General features: G+C 37.2%; 4 protein-coding genes across 5 annotated transcripts in view; 1 reads left to right on the forward strand and 3 right to left on the reverse strand.

The window, feature by feature from the left end:
• Window positions 1–2,143: 2,143 nt before the first annotated feature.
• On the reverse strand, window positions 2,144–4,261 carry LOC111213425 (fructose-1,6-bisphosphatase, cytosolic-like). The gene is made up of 11 exons (XM_022715177.2): window positions 4,050–4,261; window positions 3,897–3,944; window positions 3,698–3,772; window positions 3,573–3,634; window positions 3,424–3,490; window positions 3,216–3,329; window positions 3,037–3,123; window positions 2,832–2,968; window positions 2,671–2,757; window positions 2,493–2,568; window positions 2,144–2,394 (listed from the first exon to the last, which is right to left on the reverse strand). Exons 1-11 carry the CDS (start codon window positions 4,206–4,208, stop codon window positions 2,284–2,286), a joined length of 1,023 nt encoding a protein of 340 aa, XP_022570898.1. The 5' UTR covers window positions 4,209–4,261; the 3' UTR covers window positions 2,144–2,283.
• Window positions 4,262–8,298: 4,037 nt separating this feature from the next.
• LOC111213424 lies at window positions 8,299–9,288 on the forward strand. The gene has a single exon (XM_022715176.1). The coding sequence runs from the start codon at window positions 8,299–8,301 to the stop codon at window positions 9,286–9,288; it is 990 nt and encodes a 329-aa protein (XP_022570897.1).
• A 6,857-nt stretch (window positions 9,289–16,145) lies between these two features.
• The window catches only part of LOC111213423 (receptor like protein 27-like), a 31,548-nt gene continuing 24,931 nt past the window's right edge, over window positions 16,146–22,762 (reverse strand). Inside the window, exons 2-3 of one of the 2 annotated variants that reach the window (XM_048754946.1) lie at window positions 17,108–18,220; window positions 16,146–17,044 (exon numbers count right to left, since the gene is read on the reverse strand). In XM_048754946.1, coding sequence (XP_048610903.1) covers window positions 16,266–17,044; window positions 17,108–18,220 — 1,892 coding nt within the window. In that variant the 3' untranslated portion in view covers window positions 16,146–16,265. Of the gene's footprint in view, window positions 18,221–22,762 lie in introns of both variants that reach the window. The other variant, XM_048754945.1, reaches the window with a different exon arrangement.
• LOC106401008 (receptor like protein 27-like) lies at window positions 19,989–22,633 on the reverse strand. Its single transcript, XM_013841431.3, has one exon. The coding sequence runs from the start codon at window positions 22,492–22,494 to the stop codon at window positions 20,092–20,094; it is 2,403 nt and encodes an 800-aa protein (XP_013696885.3). The 5' UTR covers window positions 22,495–22,633; the 3' UTR covers window positions 19,989–20,091.

Raw genomic sequence — 22,762 nt, forward strand, 5'->3', positions numbered from 1 at the left:
GATTCTGAAAAGAATTTCTAATAAAAGATATACGAGTTATTGGAATTATTTTGTGCCTTGTGTTTTCGTTGTATCTCGCTTTTACACATATGAGGTAAGAACCTTCCCTTGCTCCATGAATAGACCTTTGTATTGCAAGTCTATGGTATCTTTATAGGTGTAGTTAGGAATGTTGTAGTCTCGCATATACAAACCCCCATCTCCAGTCATAGCACATGTCTGGAATTCCCTAGTTTTTCTTCCGGAGATTCACAACAATGAGAAAGAGGTTTGAAAACCAAAGTTTGCCTTGGAAAATCCATTCTCTAACTTCAAATCGAAAGTTATGGATTCATTCAAAGACTAATATGGTTAGAAGATTCATGTGTTTATGAATCATGAAAAAATAATAAGAGTAAATACATAAACTTCATATGGAAACAAGTGTTAGACAAGGTAGTTCTGATCTTTCTTATCAACTTCTACAAACAACTGAGTCTTTTCATTTTGGTTTTAAAACTTTAAATACTTCATGAAATTACATGATGGAAGAAAATTATCAATTTTATTGTCGTAGTGTGGGTTTATTCTCAAATATCATTTGATAATTCTTTTTACGCAGTGTTTGACACTTTAAATACTTAAAGAACTAGGTAATAACCAGCGCCTTACGCGGGATGTGATTATTAGTTTCGTTATTTTTAATAAAAACACCTTAAATCTGTTTAATCTGGATAGCGGTTCGGTTTTACGTTATTTTTTTTGTTTTTAATCTTCTAAAATATAACTATTATTTTAAATTAATATTTATTTTGGTTATTCGGTTAGAATGTTTGATTTTTTAGTTTTTTTTCGGTAAAAACCAAAAATTACTATTATTTGTTTATTTTCATGTTATGAATTTTAGATAGTCGTCATGTCGAAACAATGGTTTCATCTCATAGTTTGTAAACGGATAATAGTTCAAGAAAAAGAAAAGAAAATTATTAAGACAAATCATTTCACTATAATTTGGTCGGTAGTGAAAGAAGCATTAAGAAAAAAATATTTCAAAAAAAAAAATAGATATTTCAGTTGTGATAAATACTTAGTTACAGGGTGCTCACATCAAGGTGCACATGTATGTGATGTAAAAGTATATATAAATAGTTTACAAATATATAAAGATATTGTTAATTAATATTAAATGACATTTTTGTTCTAAATAATACATGAAAGATAAAATTAAAATTAATTAAAAATTAAAATGGCCTTGACATTAGTGAATTTTTTTCATATAAAGAAAAATCAATTGTATCCGTAAATAGAGGTGGACACAGATAAAATATCCGGATATTTGGAGGCATTCATGTCGATTCAATCTTTAGCCACCTGAATAGTCAGTGACTCTGATATCCAAAATGATTTAGAATTTTAAAGAATATCCGATTTGATACGTAAATAAAATAAAATTATAAAAATAATTAAAAAATTTAATAATAACATTTTATTACAAAAATAAAATGTTGTTTAACTTTTTAAATTTTAATACCTAATATAATAAATTTAATTCATAAAAATATTGTAAAACTTATATAAAATATAATATATATAACATATATATATACATATATGTACAGAATTATATATATATATATATATATGCATATAACAGATCGAATTTGATATTTGTTCCTAAAAGTATTGATATTTGTGATTTGTTTTTTTTAATTATTGTATTTTAGTAATTGATTTGTTTCGCAGAGTTACAGATATCCATTTTTTTGTTCAAATCAAAACGGATAACGAATCGAATCAAAATATATAAATATTTTGCCCAACTTTATCCGTAAACAATAATAAGTATATATATATATATATATATATATATATATATATATAGTTTAGCTTTTGATTCGTTATTTGTTTTATTTGAACCGAAAAATCCAAAATTTTACTGGAACCGTGCATGTGAGTTTTATATTAAAAAATACAAAGTATATAGTGTGAACACATTTATGAATATAGTATGAACGCGTTAGCATATTTATTATCAAATCATTGTGAGGCTCATATCTATTATAGTGTGAATGCATTTATTACAATGCTTCTTCTTTAATATATAAAGGATAAGATGAGAATTTGAAATTAAGTTACAAACCAAAGAGATAGACTTCCAGTGGAGACATATACGTTGCAAGCTGGAGACAAATAAAAATATTTATTGAAATATATATATATATTTTTTAACCAGTCTTATTGGTATACATGATTCATTTGGTTTGTCCAGGAGATATATAGAAACAAAATATTACAATGGAAAGCTTAGTTATTCTCCTCCGCAGCATACAGAGCCTTAATCTCCTCTACATCGTCATAGCTACCAAGAAATATGGGAGAACGCTCATGGATCTTTTTCGGGACCAGGTCCAGTGCCTGCATCACACGCATTTTCATATTAAACTACTTGGACCCTCCGGTTAACTGAAATCAACAAATCAATGAAAGGTAAGGGTCAGAGGATATTAATTTACCCTTTTCTTGCCAGTGAAGGCCTGACCTCCAGCTTGCTCCATCAAGAATGCCATTGGGAAGACTTCATACAGGACACTGACACCAAAACACGACAGCACAAGTTTCGCGAATTTATCAAATCAAAGGCAAATTAGTGATTATATATTTGAACTCTAGTAATTAATTATCCTAAGCTACCGCAATTTCCCATTAGGGCTTTTCTTGTCAGCCGGGTACAGGAAGATTCCTCCATAAAGCAGAGTGCGATGAACATCGGCTACCATACTGGTAATTAAGACAATGAAATTAAGCATCAGCCTTAGCCTTTGAAACTGAAAAGGTTCCCCATTATATTATACCTTCCGACATATCTCAGTGACTTTGCGGGAGAACCATCTTTGGGATACTTGCATCTCTCTACATACTTTGTGGTTGGACCATCCCAGTTCTGAGCATTTCCTTCATTCACTGAGTATATGTTTCCCTTATTTGGAATCTGTTACACAAGAAGAAATAATGAATCTTGAGAAAGAGAAAGATTGTTTATTGGTTCCTTCCTGTTACCTTAATGTCTGGGTGAGTTAATATGAACTCTCCTAGAGATGGGTCCAGGGTAAATCCGTGGACACCTGTTCCAGTGCTCAACACAAGCTGAGACAACCAAGTTAATAAACTAGAAATAAACTAATCAGACTGGTCGTTACTGATATTTCTTTTTTTTTGTGAATTTCCATTTTCAGTACCATGCAGGAGCTTCCGTACATACAGTAACCCGCTGCAACCATTTCATTCCCAGGTTTCAGAACATCTTCAATAGTCGGCTCATCACTGTGCTCCATTGTGTAAATTCCAAAGATCTACTTACACATGGAAGCCAAATAAAAAAAAAAATTACAAAACTTTCACATCAGATACTTTCTGGAAAAACTTGGGTGAAAGAGAGTAACATACTGTTCCAATGGAGACACCACAGTCAATGTTTGAGGATCCATCAAGTGGATCAAAAACAACACAGTACCTATTTGACAGTAGGACTGTGTTTACCACTACAACATACATTTTCATCCTCAAAATAGACAAGAGATCAATTGAAAACTTACTTTCCACGCTTGGATGACTCCACAAACGTAGCTTCCTCATCTTCTTCCGAGACAAGAACAGACTGCCACAAGGTTTCGGTTACGAACCCTTCTCAAGTTCATAGAAAAACTATGTTTTAACTTACAGTTCTGCCACTGCTAACTAAAGCTTTGACAAAAACATCGTTAGAGAGCACATCCAGTTTCTTTTGCTCTTCACCCTATATTACACAGAGACAAAAAAAATGGTATTAAATCTCATGCGTGCACACAACTTAAAAGAAATATAAAAAAAAAAAAACAAGAAGAAAGCTTTAAACTAGACAAAAGACATAATTAACATGCCTGGATATTTGTGTCCCCTGCAAGTCCAATAAGCTTGGCCAAACCAGCCTGCACACCAAAAAAAAGAAGTTATGATTGAGACAACTAAAAAGTATTCCAGAAACAGAACTAAAAGCGACAAAATTGACCCAGTTTCAAGATTCGAAATGTTACCTTGTTGACGGCACTGCAGACGAATTTGCATCCCAAAACGATGTTGCTGAGCAAAATGGTGAAATCCCCACGAGACTCTGGATACTTTGATTGCTCATTCAGCACGAATCTCGTGATGGTCATCAAATCCGTACGGTAAGCATCTGCTTCGTGATCCATCTTTGTTTCTCGCTCTCCTCGTTATGAAGCGGATACCTTTTTAATCAGATGTTTAGAAGATATTATATATAACCTGCATTATTTTTCTTTTTAAAAGACTTAATTTGAAAAAATGAGTAGGATAACACTAAAAAAGTTTTTGTCACAAATATAACTTCTAAAAATAAAAATGACCAAAATAGTACTTAATGTTTTATCAAAAGAGATAAATATACACTTATACCCCAATGGTAAATTAATTTAGACATTAGGGTTTAGAGTTAAGAGGTGGGGTTTAGAGTTAAGGGGTGGGGTTTAGGATTTAGGGTTTAGGGTTTAAGGTTTAGAGTTTAGAGTTTAGGGGTGGGTTTAGGGTTTAGGGTTTAGAGTTAAGGGGTGGAGTTTAGGATTTAGGGTTTAGGATTTAGGATTTATGGTTTAGGGTTTAGGGTTTAGCATTACGGAGTGGGGTTTTGGGATAAGATTTTAAATTTTGAAAAATAAAAAAAATTTAAATTTTTCAAAAGATAAAATACTATTTTGATCATTTTAGTTTTTGAGAACTATTTTTGTGACATAAACTTAAAAATATGTTATTTTGAAGATTTGCCCACTTAATTTCGGTGTTGCACATTTCAAGGTAGATAAAGACTCGACCGTTGATAAAATCGAATGAACAGCCAAGATCGGGTTGACCCGTGACAGTGACAGGTTTGTCCGTCTTTTGTCTTTGGGGATAACGATAACGAACTAACTTCCTACTCATACGTTTCTACGCAATCGCCTGATCGTCTCACCGTCACGATGAGAATCTAAGATTCGCTTATTCTTTTTCAATATTTTTGTAATGATACAGTTGACCACCATTCTCCCAAAGGTCTGACTTCTCATTTCTCAAGTTAGGTTTCAAAAAAAAAAAATTGTATATTGCACATCAAAACTAATGTTATATACTAATATTATCTGTAAAATAAAAATATGTATTTTAGCGAAAAAGACCTATTACAAAAAGTTAAGACTCATAAAAAATAGCACATAAAAAAGATCAATAAAAAATTGCACATAAAAAGATAAAAATAAAAAATAAAACAATTTTGTACCGGTATGTGTAAGTTTAATAAAAAGTTAATACTAATAAAAATTGCACATAAAAAGATTAAGAGCAATTCTCTCAAATAACATTTTTAAGTTTTTGTCACAAAAATAACTCTCAAAGAAGAAAATAACAAAAATTGCTCTTTTTATTTTGATATTTTTAATATTTATTTTTAAAAATTTTAAACTTTATCCCCAAAACTACATCTCTTAATTTTAAACTAAGTTTAAATTAGTTAACCTAGGATAAAAATATATTTTTATCTTTTAATAAAACTTATTTTGGTCATTTTCTTTATTGAAGACTATTTTTGTGAATATAAACTAAAAAAACTATCTTAGAAAACTTCTCAAAGATTAAACCAGTCACCTTTGAGCAGCTCCAACAAAGAGTTATTAGAATAGTTCTTACAATTAAAGGAAAATGAAAAATATTAAAAACATCAAAAAAGTGTACAAAAGTTTTTAAACCTCATCTTTTAAAAACTTATTAATAATCTCAAATAACACGTGTCATTTAACTGTTTTTTCAACGGATTTAAAAAAATAAAAATTTATATCATTTAAGTATAATATTGATTTTTTTTTCTTTTAGAATCCAAGAGAATTTCTTACTGATGATGTTACTTTTAAAGCAATGACGGAATAGTTGCTTCCATCAGAACTAAAGTGAACTTTGACAAAATAAGATTGCTGAATCTAGAAGGGAGTGAAGAAGACGTGAAGTTGTAACGATCGAGGTGACGTAGAAGATGCAGCTCGAATAGGCTACTGTTGGGTTTGACTCCTGTAGATGCAGCTCGAAGATGCAGCTCGAATATTCTGTTTTTGTTCTTTTAGTTACAGCATGGATCAGTTAATAGACATGAACGAAGAAGATGCTCTAGCTGAGATAAATTTAGAAGATACACAACTACAAGCACAACAAAGTGAAACTCAAGTAGGGGAATCAACTCAAGCTCCACGCAAGAGAGGTAAAACATCACTCGTTTGGGAAGACTTTGTGTCTGTGGGAGTAGAAGAAGATGGCAAAGAAAGGGCCAAGTGTTTGCATTGCGGTACGAAGTTAGTGACACGTAGTGAAACGAATCACAGCTTTGGGACTCATCATCTTCAACTCCACTTGGATACTTGTTCAAAGAAGCCTTTGAAGGAAGCTAAACCTGCATATGATCAAAAGATAGATCGTGGTCTGATTAGCGAGGTAATCATATATCATGATCTCCCTTTTAGATATGTAGAATATGAGAAGGTCCGAGAACGATACAAGTATTTAAATCCAGAGTTTCAGCCTATTTGTAGACAGACCGCTGCTGCTGATGTTTTTAGGAAGTATGAAATAGAAAAAGAAAAGCTGAAAAAGTGTTTGCTAGCCACCTTGGTCGGGTTTGCTTCACTTCTGATCTCTGGACATCTCGTCCTCATAACTTAGGATATATTTGTCTTACTGCGCACTTCATTGATGATGGTTGGAACTTGCATAGTAAGATTCTGGCTTTTTGTGATTTTAAGCCGCCACACACAGGAGAAGAAATTGCTAATAAGATCTTCGAGTGTATGATGGAATGGGGTTTAGATAAGAAGGTGTTCTCTATTACCTTGGACAATGCTACTAACAATGATAGTATGCAGAGAAACCTCAAGGAAAAGCTTCAAATGATTAGTGGTTCTGGCTTGTTACGTGATGGCAAATTTTTGCATATAAGATGTTGTGCTCACATTCTGAATTTGATAGTAAAAGAAGGCTTAGAATTAGCAAAGGATCTCCTGCATAACATCAGGGAAAGTGTTAGATACGCGAAGGCATCTCAGACAAGAATTCAAGTATTTGCATCGTGTGTAGAGCGAGTGAGGATTGGAAGTGGAGCTGGTTTATCACTGGATGTTCCTACTAGGTGGAATTCTACGTATGAAATGCTAGTTAGGGCATTGAAGTTCAGGAAAGCATTTAAAAACTTGGATGTTGTTGACAGAAACTACCATTCATTACCTTCTGAAGATGAGTGGAATCGTGGAGAAAAAATAAGTGAGTTGCTGAAACCTTTCAGTATTATTACTACTCTTTTTTTCAGGATCTAAGTATCCCACATCTTGTGTGTACTTCACTCAAGTTTGGAGGATTGAGCTACTGCTGAAAAAATTTGCGAGTTGTGATGATTATGATCTGAGGCAAATGGCTAAAGATATGCAAGTTAAGTTTACTAAGTACTGGAGGAATACAACATCATTTTGGCTATGGGAGCAATATTAGATCCAAGAATGAAGTTGGATGTGCTTGAGAAAGCTTATGAGAGAGTGGATCCTGCTACTTCTAGCTTAAAAACTGAAGTACTTAGGACTAACTTAACTGATCTTTATAAGGAGTATCAGGATAGGACCCGGGGCAGTTCTTCAGGTGCTTCATTTGTTCCAAATCCACAGGATCTAGTTACTGAATCTCCTCTTGAAGATGATTTAGACAATGTAAGTTCTCAGCATCATCACTCATATTTTTCATTTACACGGCTGTTTGGTTGCTTGCTTGAACTCATTTACAGGATCTAGTTGCTTCTAACTTTCAATTTAATATTAGGATCTCTTTGAACTAGAAAGAAGCCTTGGAAGTAATATGGGAAACACAAAAACACATTTAGATGTGTATTTGGAGGAGAAAAGGCTAGATAGAAAGTCATTTCCTGATTTGGATGTTTTAAGCTATTGGAGAGAGAACCAGTTTAGATTTGGTGATTTAGCTGTTGGATAAGCTTCAAGGTTACTTGAAGATCGAGTTATTCATTAAAGATAAGTAGAATAACTTATATGTTTAGGATAAAGCTAAGAATCCTAGATAGACTAGTAATAGGTTAAGATAAGGATCCCTATTACCTATATAAAGAGATCTAATGTAAGATGATCTAATTGTAAGAAAGAAAGCTAAGAAAGAAATAAATAAAACAAAGAACCGTTTTATAAGTTTTGTGTTTTTGATTCCTTTATTTGGTATCAGAGCTTGTGGTTATTATTGATCGCATAAACCATGGCGGATTCAAAGGCATTAGTGAAGATAAAAGATGGCGTACCTGGAGCTGTGGTCTGTCCGATGTTGACAACGTCGAACTACACAGTTTGGGCAATGAGGATGAAAGTTCTTCTGCGTGTTCATAAGGTTTGGGAAACAATTGAGCTAGGAACAGAAGACGACGAGAAAAATGATGTAGCAACAGTACTTCTGTTCCAGTCGATACCTGAAGGACTGATTTTGCAAGTTGGAGACCTAGGTTCCCCTAAGGTGATATGGGAAGCTATTAAGACAAGAAACCTAGGAGCAGAACGAGTTAAATCAGCCCGTCTCCAAACATTGATGAATGAGTTCGATCGTATGAAGATGGAGGACTCCGACTCTATTGATACGTTCTCAGGAAAGATATCAGAACTTGCTTCTAAGGCGGCATCGTTAGGTCAAAGTATTGAAGGACCAAAGGTCGTGAAGAAGTTCCTTAATAGCCTACCTCCGAAATTCATTCATATGACAGCATCTTTAGAGCAGTTGTTAGACTTAGAGACGACTAGCTTTGAAGACATTATCGGAAGACTTAAAGCTTATGAAGAACGTATAAAAGGGTATGAACCGTTTGAGCAACAAGGAAGTCTTCTGTACTCAAATTCTGAGAAGTCATATGATCAAAGAGGGTCAGATAATGGAGGAAGAGGCAGAGGCCAAAACAGAGGACATGGACGAGGTAACAGAGGCAGAGGTCGTGGCAGGAGCAACACACACGAGAAAAGTAAAGAGAAGGAGGACTATTCTCAGATCGTGTGCTATAACTGCAAGAAGAAGGGACACTTTGCATCTGTGTGTACTGAAAAGAAAGACGAGGAAGAGCTCAACAAAGCAGAGACAGAAGTTGCGGATAAAGCACTATATATGCATGAGGTAGTGTTTCTTAATGAAGGCAAGGTCATGCCTAAGAGGCTCGAGTCAGACACGAAGGAAGACGGTGTCTGGTATTTAGACAATGGCGCTTGAAACCACATGACCGGAGAGAGGTCTTACTTCTCAGAGATGAATGAAAACATCAAAGGGAAAGTAAAGTTTGGAGATGGCTCATTCGTTGATATAAGTGGCAAGGGTTCGATTCTCTTTGAAGCTAAGACAGGAGAGCATAAACTGCTTACAGATATCTACTACATTCCTGAACTAAGGAGTAACATCCTAAGCTTAGGACAAGCAACGGAGCAAGGATGTGATGTTCGAATGAAAGACAACTACTTGACTCTAAAAGATCCTGAAGGGAGATTGCTTGTTAAAGTCATGAAAACAGAAAATCGTCTCTATAAGCTGAAGTTACAAGTGGGAAGAGCAACCTGTCTGCACACAAGATTGCAGGAGGAACCATGGAGATGGCATGCCAGACTCGGCCATGTTAACTTCAAAACGATAAGAGCTATGGCAACACAAGGAATGGTATATGGTTTGCCGGAGATAAGTGAAGAACAACGTCTCTGTGACTCATGCCTGGTAGGGAAGCAGACACGACGACCGTTTCCAAAAGCAACGATGTTCAGGTCGTCACGTCCCCTCGAACTCCTACACGCAGACCTTTGTGGTCCAATCTCACCTGCAACTCTCTCTCTCAACCGATATATCTTTGTGATTATTGATGATTGCACAAGGTATATGTGGTCGATATTGATGAAAGATAAGAGTGACGCGTTCGAAAAATTTAAGACATTCAAGAAGCTGGTTGAAAAGGACTTCAACAAAGAAATAATGACGCTACACACAGACAGAGGTGGTGAATTTACTTTACACGAATTCAATAAATATTGTGACAGCATCGGCATAAGAAGGCATCTGACAGCACCCTATACTCCGCAGCAGAACGGCGTAGTGGAGCATAGAAATCGGACACTAATGGAGATGACACGAAGCATACTAAAAGCCATGAGTGTGCCTAATTACCTATGGGGAGAGGCTGTTCGACATGTGATATCTTGCATATTTGCATTGTTTTATCCATTCATTCATAAACATTTTCACCATAGAGATTAGGATTTAGACATTTTTAGGTTGCATTTTGCATACATGAGTCTCTATTAGGTACTAGAGTGCCACATGGAGTTCTTGGGGACATTTGGATGCATTTGGAGCTCAAAGGAGGTGAAATAAGTGATCATTAAACGAGCAGAGCATGGGAGCGACATCACGAAGTCGCTGTGTCCCACCTCTCAGAGCGACCTTCCTAAATCGACGTCATGAGGTCGCTCCAAAGCACCTCTCAGAGCGACCTAACTGGAGCGACCCCGTGAAATCGCTCGCCATATTCACCCCGTGAAGCGACTTGCCTAGAGCGACGCACCGAGGTCGCTCGCATCTCACACCCCTCTCGGAGCGACCTCCCAAAACGACACCCCGAGGTCGCTCGCGTCTCTATGGCGAGACGACACGAAGCGAAGCCCGGAGCGACCTCTCAGAGCGACCCACTGAGGTCGCTCCCGAAGGCCAGAGCGACCTCTCGGAGCGACATGCCGAGGTCGCTCCGCATCTATTGTTGGGTCGATTTCTATTTTACTTAAGGGCCTTTTGGTCATTTCATTATGCACGTTTTTATTTTCTAAACCTATGTTTTAATACTCTGTAAGCCACCAGGAGGCAGATGATCTTTTGTTCTTAAGAAAAACCACCAAAAACCTTGAAAAAGGGGATCTCTTTGATTCATTGATCACATGTTCTACTGTTGATTTCTATTCTATTATCTGTATTTTCTCTAAATGATTAATCTGAAATCCAATATGGGTTTAAGAGGAATCATGGAGATTAGTGAGTAATCCCCCTTTGAATTCATGGGTTAGGGAGATTAAGGGTGATTAGGTTAGAGCTAGGATGTTTTTAGTGTAGATCATTCTTGTTCCTTGCTAGTAGAGTATTGATAATGCATCTTCTGAGTTGGCCACTCAAAAGTTGATCAATAGACATTTCCCACCCAAAAGGTGTTTGATGAAATGCCTGAGACAACTCTCCTAGGCTTTTAGTATACTTTGCCAAAGACATTTGTTGTTAAAGATGCTAAGATAGCTAATAGACTTGTTCGTAATGATTGCTTTCATATTATTCAACCAAAGATATTTGATGTTTGAGATATGTTAGCAAATGAGCATTCATCTAGACATAGAGCTTGTTTAGAATTGTGTCTAGGCTTAAGGTTGATAGTTTGATTGATCATTTGCCATCCTTAGTTCGATACCTGATCGCCCAAGGTCTAATCCCTATGCCCATGAGTTCTCTTTTCCCTTAGTAAAGAAAGTCATTTCATTTATCATTAATCATTAGTTTAGAAACCTTTTAAATCATTGGTTGCACTTAGATTAAGTGAGTACTTGCATTCTCGGTGCTTTCACATCTCTCAGAACAGGTTCGACAATCACTATACTACAACATTTGTCTTAGGAGCCTTGAAAACTCCTAATATCAACATGCTACCTACTTGATTAACAGAGTACCCACAAGGTCTTTGTCTAATCAAACTCCCTATGAAAGTATAAAAGGAAAGAAGCCGAGCATATCTCACATTAGAGTCTTCGGGTGTATAGCGTACGCAAAGAAAGACTCAGGTCAGCTAAGGAAGCTCGATGACAGATCAGAAGCTGCTGTTCACTTGGGTATTGAACCAGGAACCAAGGCTTATAAACTCTACAATCCTACTTCAAAACGGATAATTGTAAGTCGAGATGTGATCTTTGATGAAAAGGCTCGTTGGAATTGGTAGGGAGAAGGCAAGCAAGTCCAAACTGAGCCTGAGCATGGAATATTTCACATGACGTGGGGTAGTTCAGAAGACAGTGGAAGCTGCCCGTTTGTAGCTACAGAAGAAGACAATGCTGCAGAGACCGTAACCAATCTACCTGGAACAGAGGAAGCCGGTTCTGAGACAAGACAAGAGGAGCACGAGCCTACGCGAGAAGTAAGACGCTCGTCTTGAGAATCCAACAAACCTGGCTACCTTAAAGATTATGTGCTGCTAGCTGATATAGAATGCGAAGTGTTACTACTTGCGTTGAACGATGAACCGGTATCAATACAAGAAGCACTCAAAGACAAACGATGGAGAAGTGCTTGTAAGGATGAGATCGGGTCCATAGACAAGAATGAAACATGGGTGCTATTGGAGAAACCACACGGAGTGAAGCTGATAGGACTCAAGTGGATCTTCAAGATTAAGAGAAACGCAGACGACAGCATAAATAAATACAAGTCAAGGCTCGTCGCCAAAGGGTATGTTCAAGAACACGGTATAGACTTTGATGAAGTCTTCGCTCCAGTGTCTCGGATTGAAACTATAAGGCTACTGGTTAGCTTTGTTGCTGCAAAGAAGTGGGAGATTCATCATCTAGATGTTAAAACAGCCTTTCTACATGGTGAGTTGATTGAAGACGTGTACGTAACGCAACCGGAAGGGTTCGTAAAGAAAGGTGAAGAGCATAAAGTCTACAAGTTAAAGAAAGCGTTGTACGGACTGCGTCAAGCTCCCAGGACATGGAACACGAAGCTGGATCAGATATTGAAAGGCTTAAGATTCAGGAAGTGTGCTAAGGAAAACTCAGTCTATCGCAAAGAAGAGAAAGATACGCTACTCATAGTAGCCATATATGTCGATGATTTGTTCATCACTGCAAACTCGTTAAAGGCGATCAAGGGGTTTAAAGAAGCAATGTCTACGAATTTTAAGATGTCGGACTTGGGCCTACTAACCTACTATCTCGGCATAGAAGTGAAACAGAGTGCGAGAGGTATCTCGATCCAACATGAAGCTTATGCTCGACGCATACTGGAAGAAACAGACATGAGCGACTGTAACTCAGTCTGTATACCAATGGAGTTTGGTCTGCATCTTTCAAAAGCATTGGAAGAACCTGAAATAGATGCAAGCAAATACATAAGGAAGATAGGATGTCTAAGATACTTAATGCATACGAGACCAGACATGGCGTTTAGTGTTGGCATATTAAGCAAGTTCATGCATTCACCACGAGAATCGCATGGAAAAGCCTTAAAGCAAGTACTACGGTATTTGAAAGGTACGTGTGGCTACGGTTTGATGTTCAAGCACGGAGGATCTCAAGAACTCGTTGGCTACAGCGACAGCAGCCACAACACAGATCCAGACGATGGAAGAAGCATGACTGGACATCTGTTTTGTCTCGGTGACACACCAGTCACATGGTGCTCGCAGAAACAAGACGTTGTGGCTCTATCCTCTTGTGAAGCAGAGTTCATGGTCGCGACAGAAGCTGCTAAGCAAGCTATTTGGCTTCAAGACTTGATGAGTGAGATCACAGGAAGAAAGGTTGAAAGAACTCTGATCCGTGTGGACAACAAATCAGCTATTGCACTTGCCAAGAACCCAGTGTTCCACCGATGCAGCAAACACATTCACAAGCGCTTCCACTTTATTAGAGAGTGTGTCGAACGGGAGCTAATCGACGTGGAGCACATACCAGGAACAGAACAACGCGCAGACATACTAACTAAATCACTGGCAAGGATCAAGTTCAAAGAGATGAGGGAGACGATCAAGGTACAAGACCGCAGTGCAAATGACTTGAAGCTTAGAAGGGAGAATGTTGGATAAGCTTCAAGGTTACTTGAAGATCAAGTTATTCATTAAAGATAAGTAGAATAACTTATATGTTTAGGATAAAGCTAAGAATCCTAGATAGACTAGTAATAGGTTAAGATAAGGATCCCTATTACCTATATAAAGAGATCTAATGTAAGATGATCTAATTGTAAGAAAGAAAGCTAAGAAAGAAATAAATAAAACAAAGAACCGTTTTATAAGTTTTGTGTTTTTGATTCCTTTATTAGCTACTATGACACGTGATATACTTAGTATCCCAATCACCACGGTTGCTTCAGAATCAGTGTTTAGCATTGGTGGTCGAGTGTTAACTCCCTACAGAAACTGTTTGCTTCCCAAGAATGTTCAAGCTTTGCTTTGTACCTGTAACTGGCTGCGTGGATTTGCAGAATATGAAGATAAATTTCATAATTTATTAAAACTATTGTATAATGTGTTCTATGCTAATTCACCTGTTGACTTGTAGGTACTATAGAAGATGTTGATGATATGTGCAAGGAAGATGATGTTGGGAAGACTACAAGTGCTTATGGAGTTGGAAGTTCAAGATCAGAAGGCTCAAGTGTACCACCATGAGACATGTTTGAGACTTTCTTTTATTATGTTTGGAAACATAACGAGAACAAAATTTGGTGCCTTTGTTTTGGTAGTTATTGAACTTGTTTAAGTTATTAAGTTTGTTATTGTAATGCCACTTTGAGATTCTAGTTATTTGATTATATATTTGTTGGCATCAGTCGTATGTAGCAACTAGCAAGTAAGGATCCTACTTGTTTGGGACAGTTATTGCCGGCTGAGTCGTAGGTGAGACTCATCACAAGAGATGTTGACAAGCAACTCCATTATTCTTGTTTGGTGTCTCACAGTCTCACGACTCTCTCTTGATCCTTGGTTTTAATATGTTCCAACATTTGGGTTCAATTAATACTAAAGGTTTCAAACATTTCTTTCACAATTGAAGATTTTCTTATTTTTATACAGGTTTTCAAATTGTTTTTATCATTTTATTTTAAATTAAGAAGTGACCATTAAAAGTTACAATATTATTTAAGAATATAAATTTTTGTACCATAAAAATTTGTTTTACAATATAATTAAAACAAGAAAGGTATAAAACAAATTAAAAAAGTGTTAAATGAGTCTAAATGGATCTTAATGGGTCAAAGTAAAATTTGTGGGTTTAAATGAAGAACCCTAATAAACCTTAAACTAAATGGGTCTAAACGGGTTTAGGTTCTAAATGAGGTGGGTTTACCCATTTTAACATCCCTAGGTTTGAGAATTCCAGTTAAGCAGTGATCACTTGGGAGTTTTAGCTTCGTGACAGAACCAGTCGTGTTATCGCACATGACACAGTGAAAGTAGTCGCTGTTGTTACAACAGCGGGATTCAAACTCGTTCTTGAACCGCACAAGAGCTCGGATCTGGTCCGGACGACAAGCGGGAAGTCCGACAACGAGAGCATTTATCATTATGATGCTTGATGCAAAGACACAACAAAGAAAATGCAAACGTAAGCATGATGTGGCCATTATGAAAACTTTCAGAAGGAACAATGTTTTCTTTACGAATAGATACAAAGAAGATGAGTCTTGGTATAGTGGGGATTGGCGAAAAGTATGTTTAAGAACAAACCAGATCAAAGAAGTAAAGTTTTTAACGGTTGCACTCAATAGTGTAACACTAAGAGAAATGGAATTAGTGAGATAATGGATTGGAGAAGACTAAGTCAAATTCTCAAAGTGAGTTTAGTCCCTTCTTAGTGCCTTATAAAGCTTATTAATTTTCATTTGATTGTAGAAAACTAAGAAAAGAGTCTTCTGGAATTTCACACATTCTTTTTTAGTGGAAACGTATTTCTTCTCTGTTGAGCCCAATTGAATTCTCGGGCAATGTTGGTTGTCCCCTGCTCTCATGACCCACAGAAAAAGATATAACAAAATAATGATAAAAGGTTTTGATAGTAAAGACATAAACATGAAGCAAATGACATGAAGTTTAGCATTAATAGTTGAACTGGTTAAGTAATTATTTGTTTGACTTCAGGCTTTTCTGTATAACGTAAACAAGAATTGGATGCAGATTGTTTTGGTTATATATTTACATTTAAAAAAGGATCTCGTGAATGTCTATTTCGAGATTGAGTTCTTGAGACGTCTGACTCTTTATTTTCACTTGATCTAGTTTTGTATCTAAACAGGAAGCTGAGAGATGAAGTCGTCCCTTAAGATATATTCAGCTCATATTAATTTAAGAATAAGTGAATAACCAAAGCCGTATATCATAAACCTTTCAGACTACCATCAGCCAAAAGAGAGGATCCTTTAAAGAGAACAAAGGCTACATAAACCAGTAAGACCACTTCTTACATATTACTTTCTTTGTTTTTCTTATTATTAAAACTGTCCCATCTTGAATCCATAGACATAAACAATGTAACTGGATCTGTTTCCTTGTGCTTATCCGGACCAACAATCTTGACAAACCACTGTGGCCTGTATGAAGCAATTACATGTGCTATTACCAATCCAAACAACAAGCCAGGTCCATACCCTATAACCACTGCTTTCCAGTTTAGCACACCTTCCTCTTCTTCTTCGTCTTCTTCCTTTGGTTGTCGTGTTGGTGGCGTAAAGCAACTTTGCTCTAAAGGAAGACCACATAGACCCACATTCCCTTCGAAGGAGGATTTAGGTTGCCCAGTTATTTGTGTTGCTTGTGGTATTACACCTTTGAGTTGGTTATGAGCCACACTTATGTACGCCAAAAACGAGAGGCTCCCAAGTCCTCGAGGAATATCACCTGATAGTTTGTTTCTTGACAGGTCTAGTGACTCAAGCTCCGTGACATTTTCCAAAGACAGAGGAATATGTCCCGTGAAAGCGTTGTTTGATAAGTTAAGTGCAATCAATGTCTTCAAGAGACCAATAGATTCAGGCATTTGTCCTTCAAGTCTGTTTCCAGAAAAATCAATGGTGGCATATGAAGTGAGAACCTTCCCTTGCTCCATGAATAGACCTTTGTATTGGAGATCTATGGTATCTTCATAGATATAGCCAGGAATTTCATTGTAGTCTCCCATATACAAACTCCCATCTTCAGTCATAACTTTCCAGTTCACAAAGTAATCTTGGGGCAAGCTTCCTGTAAATTTGTTATCAGCAATTTCAAGTATGCGTAGCTCAGGAAACGCTAGAGGACCTTTACCAGGAGGAGATATAGGACCGTAGAATCTGTTTGAGCGGAGAGTAAATGCTTGCAAGTTAGGCAAACCCTTGAGCCAGAAAGGAAATGTGTCTTTGATGTTGTTGTTGTCCACACTTAGAAACTTTAGAGAGGAGCAATTCAGAAGAGACCTTGGAAGCTTCCCTGTTAGTTGATTGAAACCAACATCAAGTGTCCGAAGCAAGGCGCCATCATAGCAATTGTCTGGAAGACTTCCTTCCAGGTTGTTCTTCCGGAGATTCACAACAATAAGAGAGTTTTGTAGATTACTCAGGCATCGAGGGATTGAACCGGTGAAGTTGTTGTAGGAGAGATCAAGAAGAGCAAGCATGCTTTGGTTACAGATTGCAATAGGTATGCTCCCTTTGAAACTATTGTTCCATGCAGATAGGACGGTGAGAGAGTGTGGTGGATTAGGAAACGGTCCTTTGAAATGGTTTAAGGCCAAATCTAATATCTTCAACGATGAATTCTGTAAAACATCTTCTGAACCTTCAAACCCTGTGAAAGAGTTATTAACAAGACTCACCATGCTCAAACGAGGAAGGTTCCAAAACCACTCAGGAACCTTCCCTTTGATTTTATTGTGGGAAATGTCTATAAGCTCCAAGTTGTGAAGGCTCTTTAAGAAGTTTGGAAACTCTATGATGTCACAGCCGGACAAACCTAACTTCTCTAGGCTCAGTGGGACGTCTGAATCTGAGCCGAAACTAGTTGATGATATACTATTACCGGAAAGAACAAGTTTCAACAATGATTTGAGAGAGGAGAAGATTCTAATGTCAATTGGGTAGCTTATGTTTTGGAAGGAAAGGTCGAGAAACTTGAGGGTTATGAGGTTTGAGATAGGCTCTAGTACTTGCCCTTCGAAATGGTTATGAGAAAGGGACAAGTGCTCAAGCCTTAGTGACGAAGAAGAATTGAGAATATTGATGGAGCCAGTGAGATAGTTTTCACTGAGATCAAGACGTGTCAAGAAAGGCATAGAGAGCAGAGTAGAAGGAATGTCTCCAGAGAAGTGATTATAGGAAAGGTCTAAAGTAGAAAGCTTGCTGAGGTTCTGGACAAGTTGGAAACTACCAGTGAGCTGGTTATGTGAGAGATCCAACTGGTTTAGCCATGTTAGCTTGCTAAATAAGGAAGGAACCTGACCTATGAAGCTATTAGAGGAAAGAGACAAAACCTCTAATCTGCTGAGGTTGCTGAACTCGGAAGGGAGTGAAGAGGAAGTGAAGTTGTTGTGAGAGAGATTTAGGTGACGAAGATGACGCAACTCAAATAGGCTACTGTTTGGCTTGAGTGTTCCAATGAGGCAGCCACTTGGGAGTTGTAGCTCTGTGACGGCACCAGTGGCGTTGTCGCACTGAACTCCATTAAGGTAATCAGTTTGGTTGCAGTTTCTGGAATCAAACTCGTTCTTGAACTGCTCAAGTGCTTGAATCTGGTCGGGATGACAACCGGAAAGTCCAACAACAAGAGTGAAGCTTGAAGTAAAGATGACAAAGAGTGAGATATAACGCAAAAGCAGATGTAATCCCGACATGATGGTCGTCATGAAAACTTGCAAGAGGAATGTTATTCTTTAAAGAAAAGAGATGAAGAAGATTGGTATAAATAAAGATACAAGGTCATGCATTGTACAAAATATCTTCCCAAGAAGTTAGAGATAAGTGAAGTATCTGTCTCTGTCTCCATGAGAGAGCCATCAATAATTGATATTTGTAACTTAAATGCGATCCCTTCTTCCTTGATCCCGTGGCTATGCTTCTCTCTCTCTGTTTATCATTTATTCAAAAGTAGGTGTTTGCATTTGACTTCACTAAAGTTGCGATTTTAACTTATTTAAAATGGAATTAGAAAAGAGCATGCACTACGTATCTACTTTATTTTTGTCGAGCAAGATTATTTATACTTCTTTTGCGGTTGTATATGGGACAGTAAGAAAATCAATTAACATAGATAAGAACACAAAGAAAATAAATAATTGCAGGCTTGCAGCATGATGACTAATAACATAGGTTGTTGAAACTTTGTTTTCTCTTTTAAATATTTTTGCATTATTGAATATAAGAATTTATGGCCTTAGAGCATCACCATCGGTGAAGTTCTAAAAACCAGTATATTAACCATTAAATATTAATATTACGGCATAATAAAATTTTCTGATTAACTTTTATTTTGTTTGTAAATGATAAGCCATTTATATCATGACATATGACAACTTGTGTCATAAAACCGTTTCTAAAAATCATTTGCAAAGAACTTTTTCTAACTGTCTTTCTCCTTATGCTATTATTTTAATATTTAATTTTTTTTAAGGACCCTGTCAAAAAGCAACCGATGGAGCTGGTCTTAGGCCCTTACAGTGAAATGACATTAAATGTGATTTGCGGATTTGGTGAAGACTTGGTTAAGTTTTAAAGTGTTGGTAACCTTTTTTGCACTATCTTTTTGTGTCTGCTTTGTTCGTTCAAGAAGTTTGTTTATGCCAATTCTGTATATCCATGAGGTCATTGTCAAATTCATCTTTCAAGTTTGAAGATATTATCAACTCTCTCCCACCTGGAGTTTATTAAAAAAAATTAACTATTTTACACGGCTCGGTTGTGTCTATGTTTTATTCAAGTAATCAAATCCGAGGATAATAGATAACACTAACGTCGCTGCATTTTATTTTTCCAAATAAGCTCAAAGAGGATGATGGTTAGCAGTGGCATTCAGTTAAACTGATATATATTCTTGAGACCTGTATAATCTTATAGTCTCCGACTCTCTTTACATTCACTTAATCCAATTTGTCTAAACAGGAAGCTGAAAAATTGGAGAAGAACCAAAGCAGTATATAACAAGCCTTTCCAAGACATCATCGGCCAAGTGAGAGGTTTCATTTAAGAGAGCAAAGGTTATAGAAACTTGTAAGACTTATTTCTTACCTCAGTAACAAATTAATTATCAACATACTATATTTACATATGATTACTAGAACTGTCCCATCTTGAATCTAGAGAGTCAAACAAGCTAGCTGGATCTGCTTCCTTGTGCTTATCCGGACCAACTATCTTGACAAACCACTTTGGCATGTATGAAGCAATAACATGTGCTATTACCAATCCAAATAACAAGCCAGGTCCATACCCTATAACCACCGCTTTCCAGTTTAAAACACCTTCCTCTTCATCTTCTTCCTCAAACTGTTGTGTCGGTGGTGGTGCAAAGCAACTTCCTTGGAGAGGAAGACCACATAGACCTGCATTTCCTTCAAATGATGTTTCAGCTTGCCCACTAAACTGTGGTCCTTGTGGTATTTCGCCTATGAGCTGGTTATGAGCCACACTTATGTACGCCAAAAATGAAAGTCTCGCAAGTCCTTTAGGAATAGTCCCCGAGAGTTTGTTTCCTGACAGGTCAAGTGACTCGAGCTCTGTAACATTTTCCATAGACAGAGGAATATGACCAGTAAATCCATTGTTTGATAAGTTGAGAGCAATCAGTGCCTTCAAAAGACCAATGGATTCAGGAATCTGTCCTTCAAATCTGTTTCCAGAAAAATCGATGGTGGCATAGGAAGTGAGGACCTTTCCTTGCTCCATGAATAGACCTTTGTATTGCAAGTCCATGGTATCTTCGTAGATATAATAAGCGTTGTTGTAGTCTCCCATATATATTCTTCCATCATCATTCGTCTCGAGTGATGATGCTTTCCAATTCACAAAGTAATTTGATGGCAAGCTTCCTGTAAAGTTGTTATCCGATATTTCAAGTATGTGCAGCTTGGGAAACGCAAGAGGAACTTCACCAGGAAGAGATACAGGGCCATAAAATTTGTTTGAACGAAGGGTAAGGACTTGTAAACCAGGCAAAGCCTTGAGCCAAAAAGGAAATGTGTCTTTGATTTTGTTGTTGTCCACACTTACAAACCTTAGCGAAGAGCAATTCAGAAGAGACCTTGGAAGCTTCCCAGTTAATTGATTGTAGCCTACGTCAAGTGTCCGCAGCAACGAACCATTGTAGAGCATATCTGGAATACTTCCTTCCAAGTTGTTCTTCCTGAGATTCACGACAACGAGAGAGTCTTTGAGGTTACTCAAACATCGAGGAATCGGACCGCTTAAGTTGTTGTAGGAGAGATCAAGAATAACCAGCGAGCTCCGGTTGCAAACTGAAAGAGGTATGTTTCCTGTGAAACTATTGTTCCATGCAGAAAAGAGGTTGATAGAGAGTGGTGGAGTAGGAACTGGTCCTTCAAAATGGTTTAAAGCCAAATCTAATATCCTCAACGATGAATTCGTTAAAACGTCATTTGAACCTTCTAAATGAGTGAAAGCATTGTTGACAAGATTGGCCCTGATCAGATGAGGAAGGTTCCAAAGCCACTCAGGGACTTTCCCTTTAATTTTATTATTGGAAATGTCTATATGTTCCAATCTATCAAGGCTCCGTACAAATTCTGGGAACTTGCTGATGTCACAGCTTGACAAGAGCAATTTCTCTATGTTACGTGGGACGTCTGAATCTGAACTTATACTAGTTTCCAATACACTATTACCGGAAAGATCAAGTCTCAACAAAGATTTGAGAGAGGAAAAAAAGTTTAAGTTAATTGGGTAGCTTATGTTTTGGAAAGAAAGGCCAAGATATTTAAGGGTGGTGAAGTTTGAGATAAGGTCTAGGATTTTTCCTTCGAAAGGGTTTTTTCTAAGGTGCAGAGTTTCGAGCCGGGAAGAAGTAGATGAGCTACGAACTTCAACAGGATCGGTGAGATGATTTTCATCGAGATTAAGATATGACAAGAAAGGCATAGTGAGGAGAGAGGAAGGGATGGCTCCAGAGAAGTGATTAAGAGATAGGTTCAAAATGGAGAGGCTGGTTATATTTTGTACGAGTGGGAAACCACCTGTGAGCTCGTTATGGTCAAGATACAACTCGGTTAGCCGACTCAAGTTACTTAATGAGGAAGGAACTTGACCTATGAAGCCATTAGAGGAAAGAGACAAGACCTCTAACTTGTTGAGACTGCCGAATCCAGACGAGAGTGAAGAGGAGGTAAACTTGTTGTAAGAGAGATTGAGGTAACGAAGATGGTTAAATCCAAAGAGACTACTGTTGGTTTTGAGAACTCCAGTGAAGCAGCCACTTGGGAGTTGTAGCTTCGTGACCTCACCCGTAATGTTATCGCACATGACTCCATTGAAGTAGTCAGTTTGGTTGCAACCGCTGTAATCAAACTCGTTCTTGAATTGCACAAGTGCTTGAATATGGTGGGGACCACAACCAGAAAGTCCAGCAACAAGAGTGAAGTTTGGAGTAAAGATAACAAAGAGTGAGAGAAAAGGAAAAAGCAGATTTAATCCCGACATGATGATCGTCATGAATTTTTTTTTAAGAAGAATGGTATTCTTTATAGCAAAGAGATGAAGAAGATTGGTACATCGTCATGCGTTGTTAAAATATCTTGCCAATGAATAATTGAGGCATGGCTAATCAAATAAATTGGTGAGACTTTGTTTCCTCTTTAAAATTTCCTGCGCTATTAAATTTAAGACTTTATGGCGTTGTGATTGTGGTTGGATAAGACTTGGTCAAGTTTTAAATAGTCGGTAACCTTTCTTGCACTATCTTTTTGTGTTTGCTTGTTCG

This window comes from Brassica napus, chromosome C4 (assembly GCF_020379485.1).
Source record: "Brassica napus cultivar Da-Ae chromosome C4, Da-Ae, whole genome shotgun sequence".
Lineage (NCBI taxonomy): Eukaryota > Viridiplantae > Streptophyta > Magnoliopsida > Brassicales > Brassicaceae > Brassica > Brassica napus.